Source organism: Coturnix japonica, chromosome 4 (genome assembly GCF_054131305.1).
Source record: "Coturnix japonica strain WE chromosome 4, WE-NBRP24, whole genome shotgun sequence".
In the NCBI taxonomy this organism is placed as follows: Eukaryota; Metazoa; Chordata; class Aves; order Galliformes; family Phasianidae; genus Coturnix; species Coturnix japonica.
This window is the reverse complement of record NC_140666.1, coordinates 82,279,549-82,288,115: the sequence shown is the minus strand read 5'-3', so window position 1 is coordinate 82,288,115 and position 8,567 is coordinate 82,279,549. Positions and strand designations below refer to the sequence as shown.

The 8,567-nt window shown below is 44.9% G+C and overlaps 1 protein-coding gene across 6 annotated transcripts; it reads right to left on the bottom strand.

Moving 5' to 3' along the window:
- Positions 1-226: 226 nt before the first annotated feature.
- On the bottom strand, positions 227-8,466 carry LOC146761149 (uncharacterized). 6 transcript variants are annotated; one of them, XM_085545754.1, is made up of 8 exons: positions 8,088-8,466; positions 6,595-6,708; positions 6,367-6,477; positions 5,792-6,195; positions 5,552-5,713; positions 4,955-5,080; positions 4,837-4,864; positions 227-4,074 (listed from the first exon to the last, which is right to left on the bottom strand). In XM_085545754.1, exons 5-8 carry the CDS (start codon positions 5,677-5,679, stop codon positions 4,012-4,014), a joined length of 345 nt encoding a protein of 114 aa, XP_085401880.1. In that variant the 5' UTR covers positions 5,680-5,713; positions 5,792-6,195; positions 6,367-6,477; positions 6,595-6,708; positions 8,088-8,466; the 3' UTR covers positions 227-4,011. The 6 variants fall into 6 exon arrangements, 5 of the variants coding, with proteins under 5 accessions (XP_085401880.1, XP_085401878.1, XP_085401879.1 ...); XM_085545752.1 differs by having other exon boundaries at positions 6,367-6,712; XM_085545753.1 differs by having other exon boundaries at positions 5,792-6,477; positions 6,595-6,712.
- Between the last annotated feature and the right edge of the window lie 101 nt (positions 8,467-8,567).

The following is an 8,567-nucleotide window of genomic DNA, read 5'->3' as shown; positions in this document are numbered from 1 at the left end:
TTCCTGCTAAACAGTGAGACAGTAGATGTGAATGAGAGAAAGACTTCTTAGCATGTTAGGTTTTGTTTGTTTTGTTTGTTGGTTTTGACAAAGTAGAGAAATTCCTTCCATTTGCTGCATAGGAACATTCAGCCCAGGGAGGGAACACAATTTCTAATCACCTTGAGTAAAATTCCCAAGGGTTCCCTTCAAGCATCTCAACTTCACAGCTGACATGAAGAAGAAATGCAGATATTTATGCTCCCTAAAAGCAGCTCTTGGTTGTGAAAGATGTAGCTGCCAGCCTCCCACCCCAACTTGCCAGAAGTTTTCTTTTCCTACACAGCAGCCCCATTCGTGCACAAGCCTTGTTTGCTTATTTATTAAGTACATATGTTTTATGGAGCCTATGATCTGCAGAAAACATTCCAGCTTTTGCACCCAAGGGCAAAATCCTTCTTTCAAATCTGCACAGCCGATCTTTATGGTGATATTTCGCTTTTCCTTGGGGATTTCCATGCAATGAGGGAAAGCAAAATATCAGAGCTCAAATCCACCAGGTGTATCTGAAAGGAAAAATTGCTTTGTTGTCCCACTCCTTAAGTCCCTCAGCAAAATGCAAAATGCAGATATTGAAATGCAATAGAAGAGATGATGGCAAATATTGCTTTATGTATTTATACTTAATAAACTGACTGTTTCAAACTAAATCTAGTGGCTTTTTTGCAATAAGTCATCAGTTCCACCAGCATTAGTAGGACTTCAACAAAGGAACTGAGATATTTGTCTCACACTCAACTTAGGTGTTTTCTGTTAAAAGATTAACACTTTGGATAAGTCTTCCTTTCCACTCTTTAGATGTGTGTGATCTTGAATCACTCCTCTAGTTTCTCTTCCCTTTTATTTTTTTTCAGCAAGTGCAGTCATTTCTAATAAGGTTCATGAAGGGTTTCTGCTTTTGAAGGTCCCAAATGGCTTAAATCACTCCTAGCACAAATGCACTCTCTATTGTGGAAACTGAAACCTGCCACACCATAAGGTGATCTGTATATTAGAACCAGATATCCCTTCACATCTGCATTTCCAAGCAGCAATGTGGTATGTTTTGAGTTAGCCTACTTTTAAAGAGTGGCTCATCAGATAGAGATATAGCTATAAATACTGCTAAAGGGCCTCTGTTTGCCAGGGCTGTGCTTTTGCAGGGATGGTGGCTGGGAAGAGGAGGACAAGTAGACCAAGGCTCTGCTCCATTGCAAAACACACACTGCCTACCCAAACTCCTGTGCCTCCATGCCACAACTATAGGTCACATTGTCTCCCTACTGGTTTTGGAAGACATTTTCCCTTCCCAGAAGAATGACAGTGATATGGATGTGTTGGGTTGAGCCTGTGCTGTCCTGACCCTGAGGTCAAGCGTCATGGCATACCTTGTGTCCCCAGACTACATCCTCTGCTCCTCCAAAACAGCATCCTGATATCTACCAGGAATAGTCCCCAGTCTTTGCTATCTTCATGAGTACTCATTCTGCTAGAAAGTGAGCTGACAGAACTACAAACAAGCATTTGCCTAAGCCAGTCTGTTTGACCTTGCTAATATACACAAGGCCAAGAGTGCCAAGCCATGGGGAGCATCTGTTCTGGACAAGGGAGTGCCACAAGCTATCTGTGATCTGGTGCTGAGAAGCTTGCAGAAGAGAACAGTCCCACCTCCCACTGGTTGTCTTCCCTTACAATATCCAGTTAGCTGTGTCCTCTTTGCTTCCCTGTAGGTCTGTCCTTTACCTGCCTGTACCACTGTGACGTGAAACAGCAAAAAAGCCCTTCCAAGATCAGACAGTTGGAAGAAGACACGGGCGATGGATCATCTGACCTACCTGATATGACAGTTATCCCCTGAATGCATGGATATTGTAGAGTTGATATGTAATGTCTTTAAGGGGACCGTGGGATACAAAGGCTTGCCATAGATGTCTCTACTTAGTTTGATGAATCCCTCCCAAGCAAATGTGAGAGGGGAATCTTGCAGGAGAGGAGATAAAAAGAGCACTGAGACATTCGGCTGTGACTCACCTCAGGGCTACCCCTTTAGCTCTTTTAGCCCAGCTCTCCAGTAACCTCTCAAATTAAATCAAGACTTCAGCTTCCTCTGGGTTTACATGGATTTGCTAAGTGTGATATGGAAATTTTCCTGCAGCAAGTCCACTTATCGCTCCAATTTCAGTTAACTGCAGTTTAGATTTTATTATTCATAGCCAGAGGCCTGCGTACATTTCTAGGTTGACTTCTTATGTCTTCATGAGGGCAGAATGTGGGCTGCAGTGTTCAGGTTTCACAAAGAATTACTGTGGGAACTGGCTTGCACCCTCGTAACACAACTTAGGGAGTTCACTAAGTCAAAGGGGGATCTCATGAGAAGGAATTGATATGGCTGCATTTCCTGCCAAGCCCCACTGAGATCCCGAGGAAGATAGTACATCTCCGTGCTGCATGCTGAGAGAAAGCGAACAGAGCTCTACCACCGAGTTCACTCCATGTCTGATACAGTCTTCCTGCTGCTTCAGGGTTTACTAGGGCTAATTGGACTTGATAACAAAATGATTCCGAGCAAAAAAAATGAATGCATTTGGGGTTTTCATAGATTTACATTAGGATCTGTGTTCACTACATGATTCATTTTGACTAGGTCCAGTCCTTTCTAAAGACATTTCAACACTATTTTCATGCTATGTGCAAATGCAATTTGTGTGTACCATAATAAACATACTCATATGTATGTAACTGTATATATCTCCAGATATGTATCTCCACATATGCTGCAACATTGCGAAACCATTTATAATACATCACAGAACCATTTGAAAATTGTATTCATCCCCGGATTTTAATGACTCACATGAAGTCTTACTACTCACTGATTTCTATAAAGATTATTTCTGAGCTGATTCAAAAATTCATGTGCTTACATATGTATATACATCATGGGTGACAGAGTTTTTTGGGGGGTGAGGGGGAAATATATGTTTCATTCAAATACCATTAGCAGACGTATAGTTTTCGCATGACAGTGAAAAATACTCTCCTTGATCTAACAGCAGGTTTAAAGTTTGGTTTGTTGTCCTCTGATATGATGGATGAATTACAGGTCAGTGGGAAGTGGATGTTTTCTGCTTCCTATCCGTGGAGAGCTCACTTGCTTGCTTCTTATTAATGTAACTCTCAAATATGGGAGAATTTATGTAGAATAGGTGTCCATGTAATTTTCACAAGTTTTCCTAAAACTTTACCTTACAGTACACACACTTTTAAACATTTTATTGTCAAAATGTAAAAGCTAATATGACTTTTAGCAGTACTGGGGGGATAACATTGATCTGTGCATCAATTTTCCTTTTACAGCAGTGTAAAAATACAAAGAATGTTTTGCGCTGTACAGCTCTTAATACTTGCTTTGGTTGAATTTGTCTCCTTCCTGGAATTAAATCTGAAACTCTTGAGATGGTCAGATTTGAGAAGGTGGGAGCTCTTGCGGAATCCATTGAGTTCCATTAGCTGTTGAAGCTGGGTCTAAGAATCCAACCTATCGATGCATGGAGGAAGTTCACTGCAGTCCTTGAAAATGATTTATCATTCTACTAGAATCATTCAAGATTGGGTGACAGGAGGAGAATAATATTTCCTCTACATTGATGGGAAATATTCAGTTTCAAGCTGTAGGTAGACACAAACCGCATCTGAAGGCTGCCCTGGCAATTAAAAATAGTTCAGTCTTCTCACACTGCGTAACACAAACACAGCACAAAAATGGCTTCAGAATGGAAACAGCTACATTTTGTTGTGACAGTGCAATATTTTTCCCCTTCATCTTTTGTTTTGGGCAACATCAAAAGTCATGTCGTCTTTCATTTCAGGAGACATCCGTTTTATAAGGGAATTTAATTCTAAAAGTTTTAGGATAATAGGTTAATGCCCAATGGCTCTGCAAAGTCCCTTTTTTTTTTCTTAGCTGTGTCTCTCTGTTTTCTGACTTGATTGTTAACAGAGCAAAATATCCATGTTTAGGTCTGGTAAGGATCCCTTTCCATCGTGTTCTTTTGTCTGTATAACAATAATAAAAGCTTTATTGGCACCTATTTCACATGACCTCCATAATTCTTCTGTGGCTGACCCTGACAAGTACCAATAAAACCATGCATTCTTATACTGTACATAGGAAAAAAAAAAATAAACCAAAACACCCTCATGTTAAAATTTTATAGTGAAATCAATGCCAATGATCTGTCTGGAAAAATCATGTTTGAACAATTGTTATCTCTTTTCAGTAGGGACTATTTTATTTATTTATCTATTTATTTTTAATATATCACATGATTTGTGGATGATCCATTTTCTTCCAACCCCCAGTCAAGAAATCAATACATATTTTGGAATTTTAACATGAGGATACATATCCCCACAAATCATTCCCAAACTTCCTTCCTCATTTATTTATTCACCCTGCCAGGGACGTTCCCCCTCTTTGATCATTTATTGTGGATTAAAATTTCCTTCACTTAAGAAGGAAACAGCGCTAAAACCATGAGATTCGTGCTCCCAGTGGCACGCCATCCGTAACGAACACTTAACAGGCAACAGTGAGAGTCAGGACATGCGATGGACTGGAAGTTTCCACACAGAGCACTTAGTGACTCTGTGTGAATAATGAATACATTCATGGGAGTCAGAACGAGTTATGCAGAGGTCTTGAAATAGGAAAACTTCTCTGCCAGTGTCACTAACAGTGAAGAAATCAGTAAGGGAGGGGTTTATACAGTTAAAATTCTGTTAATAAAAAAAGACCATAATTATAATTCATCTCACCTCTGGAAATCCCTTATTGTGTTTGTCACTGCGAAAGGAAAGGCACACAGTGTTACCGAACTCAAGCACTGTTTAATCCACATTTGAAGGGTTTTAGGGCTCTCAGGTCTGTACCTACCTATAGATTAAAGCTGTATTTCCTATAGCTTGGGGGCTACAAAACCTGCGGGCAGAGCAACTCGGGGTTCCAACGAGGCAGGATCGGGGCTTCCCGCACAGCGTGGGGCAGTGTCTGATCCTCGTCCTGCCACCCAAAATGAGACACCGTCGTAAGATGCCCTCAGGATCCTCACCCCGACGGGGCGGGGCCGAGGAGGCATCTCTTGCAATAGCCGTGGGGACGTGAGCCCCGTCCCTCAGATCCTGCTCTGCAACCACCGCTTATGGGGGACAACACAGCCGGAGCTGCACTGTCGGGGAGGTGGGAGCATCGCACAGAGGCCGGGCAACCAATTTCAGGTCGATCATTTGTTTTATTTTATACTTCCTTTAAAGCGAGGCATCCGAAAGTTTGCACCACCTTCACTTTTCTAAGGGACCACCGAGCACGGAAAAAAAAACTCGGGAAAAAAAAAAAGGCTTCCAAGTATTTCTCGTAGAATTGTTAGTGGTTGACTGAGGATGCATACAGGGTTTTTCACTAACTTTATTTTTATAGTTTAAGTGAACTGTCTGAAAACTTTGCATAAAAAGATGTTTTTGCATTCATACGTACATCTCTATCAACCAGAGGCGGGTGCTGGCCCAAAACCCTTCCCCGCTGCCGGGAGGACAGTAGGCAAGGAGACCTTCTGTGGGTACGGAGGAGGGAGAGCCCTTTCCCACTCCCGCCGCAGCTCTCATGCAAAGCTTAGGACTCTAAACCCATCGCGAGCTCCTAAAAGCGGAGCGGAGCAGAGGTTAGGGAGCGAACGCTCAAGGCTGCCTTTCATTTCGCTTCTGTTTTACGACTTACCGAGGCAGCGCTGATGGAGGGAGAGTAAGGGAAGGGCATCAAACGCAGGCGGGGTAATTGCATTCATATTGCAGGCCCCCTCCGCTCCATGGGGCCGGTATCCCGCGCTGGAGATGTCGCTTGTGGAGCCTATTATCACCCTTTCCACCCCAAAACCTGCTCTGCGTCCTCCGGTTCTTCTCGAAGCTCGATCCCTCGCTCCTCCCATCCCCTCGCTTAGTGCGTTGAGCTTGAGAAGGCTCAGGAGCCGACAGAAGTAGAGAGGGAACGAGAGAGGGTGGCCCTGAGAGACTGTCACCTGCCGGCACCCCACCCAGTGCCCGGCTGCGGACCAGGATGGAGATGCTCAAAGGGGCGGCCCCGGCAGTCTCCAGCTCCAGAACACACAGGAGAAACACTTAGACCTGCAAAATAAAGAGAAATATTTTCTCGTGCACAGAGACCGGAGAGTGTGGAACTTGGGAAAGGGAATTTGAAGGGTCCTGTTGTAGCCCTGTAGCCGGGGCACAAGGGACACTCCCATCCGCGGTACCCCGGGCTGTACAGGGAGGAGCGTGGCATCTGCGGGGCTTCACCTCCGGGTTTCTTTCTAAAAGTGAGTGTTGAATATCTCTGGGTGTTTTTCCTGCACTCTGTACAGAGCCCTGTCAGTGGTTGCAGTGAGCGCACACTTTCTTTTCCTTCTTCTGTCATTACAAGAAGTGAAAAGATTATTCAGAACGTAGTGGCAGTGGTCGTGTTGCTACAGCTGTGCTAAAGGTGCATAAACACATCAGCAAGCTTAAAAGATGCTTCATACTCACGGACATGTCTGTGCAAGCACTTTATTTGCAGGCATAGAATTGTACACCATATGAGTTTGGATGTGTCAGGGTACCTGACTCCACAAACACAGGTCAGGGTTGTGGCACACCAGACTGTCTTAAAGAAAAAGAAGAAAAGAAGAAAGAGTGGATTTATTTCTATTGATTTTATTACAGTTTTTCTAAATGGAAAGCAAGCAATATTACGTAAGTTACATGACTACACTGTAGGAACACATTATAAAATATGGGCACGGGCTGCATGCATATTGTTTGCACATTGGATATAAAACATATAGGAGTAACCAGCATCCACATTCTTCTCTTTATTCCTGTAAGCTCTCATATATTTTCAGAGCCTGACAGTGAAACAGAGCAGACGGTTTATAGATTCTTAAGACATATTGGTCAGACCCATAGTTCCTATATATAGGAAAGTATGGGGAGAGCGTAAGGGTGATGCCCACAAGCATCACTTCTGTGCAACAAGTGACCAGTGTGCTCTTGCCTGGTTTTGCTCTTCAGTCTGTGTCAGTAGGACAATAATCTAAACATGGCACTGTATGCTGCCGCTCTTCCAGATGTCAGTTCAGAGCTCTGCATTTGGTTGCAATCTTCAGAAGAAGAAATCTTCATTTTCTTTCCTCCTTCCCATCTTTCTTTCTTTCCTTCTTTTTCTCCCTCTTTCTTCCTCTCTTTCCCTCTCTCCCCTCTTTCTGTCTCTTTTCTCCAGATAGGCCTTGAACTCAGAGCTCTCCCACCGTCCCCCAGGATGGGATCAGGCCTCCGTCCCCAAACAACAACGTGGAAACGGGCGGAGCTGGCCCGGGGTTGCCGGGGAACTGGCGGCAGGTGAGCACCGCCTCCGAGACAAATTTGCACCCACAGCCCCTGCAGAAGCAGAGGGCAGAGACGTGAATGAGGATGTTCAGGGCATCGGTGTATTCATCCCACCCTCGGTCCCCGTCGTGTCCTGTCCCGTCTCGAGAAAAAAGGCAGAGGGTCACCGTTCTGCCCCGCTCTGAGGTTTACTGGGAATCCCTGCCCCATCCGGAAAGCCTGGGAGAAGGGTACAGGCAGAGGGGAGATTTAGGGCTTTCCGCTGTAGCTCTAACAATTAAAAAGTCGTAATGCCCAGAGACTGGGGCAGGAAAGGTGGGATCAGAGCGGGGAGCTCCTCAGGCAGGGGGCAAAAGGCTCCGGGGAGCAGTGAGCATGGCTGTGCCTCTGCGTGAAGTCATGTCTGAACACCTCGAGGTTTCATGAACACACACACATATATATAAGGAGTAAATAAATAAATAAATGTGTATAATAAATAAATAAATATGCCCACATATGCTAAATAAATACACAAGTGTATAACAAATTTGGCTAGAATAATCTCTATATATCTATAGATATAGATATATGTACATATATATAGATAGATATATCTATATATATACACACACGTGCAAAAAGGAATAGGTTAAACAGGACTCAGCACTCACCGTGCTATGAACACTCAGGCGTCCTCGGGAGACCTCGCAGACAAAGGTTTCCCTCTCTCCGGTTCTCGGCCTCGCACATTCGGGTGCTCTCCAGGGCAGAACACCCCGCGCCCGCACCCCGGTGCCCACCGCCCCGTCAGGTGATGGCTGTAGAGCCCGGCTGCGGAGGTCGCGTCTCGTCCTTCTCTTCCATCCATCTCCGCAGACATGAAAGCTCGGTGGCTGCCGCGCTCGTAGGCCGGGGGGGGAGAGGGGGCTGGTTGATTATTATTAATGATATTAATATAACCTCGATGTTCGCCGAGCCTATTGGCTGTCCAGGCTGCCCGCTCAGCCTTCTGCACCCAATGGCAAGGCCGGGACTAGCAGTGCCCCCCCCCTCGGCCGCTGCCCGTGTGCCGGGGCCGGCACCGCCGCTCCCCCCGCTCCGGGATTTGCTCCCTAATTGACCTAAATAAGGAGCTCGTGAGTGGCAGCCCC

Coding starts and splice junctions, on each gene's coding strand:
- LOC146761149 (XM_085545752.1), bottom strand. CDS start 5,679: ATGAGAGCTGCGGCGGGAGTGGGAAAGGGCTCTCCCTCCTCCGTACCC. Junction 5,081..5,551: donor CGCCTCTGGTTGATAGAGAT/GTACGTATGAAT, acceptor TTTGGGTGGCAG/GACGAGGATCAGACACTGCC. Junction 4,865..4,954: donor AATACAGCTTTAATCTATAG/GTAGGTACAGAC, acceptor TTCCTTTCGCAG/TGACAAACACAATAAGGGAT.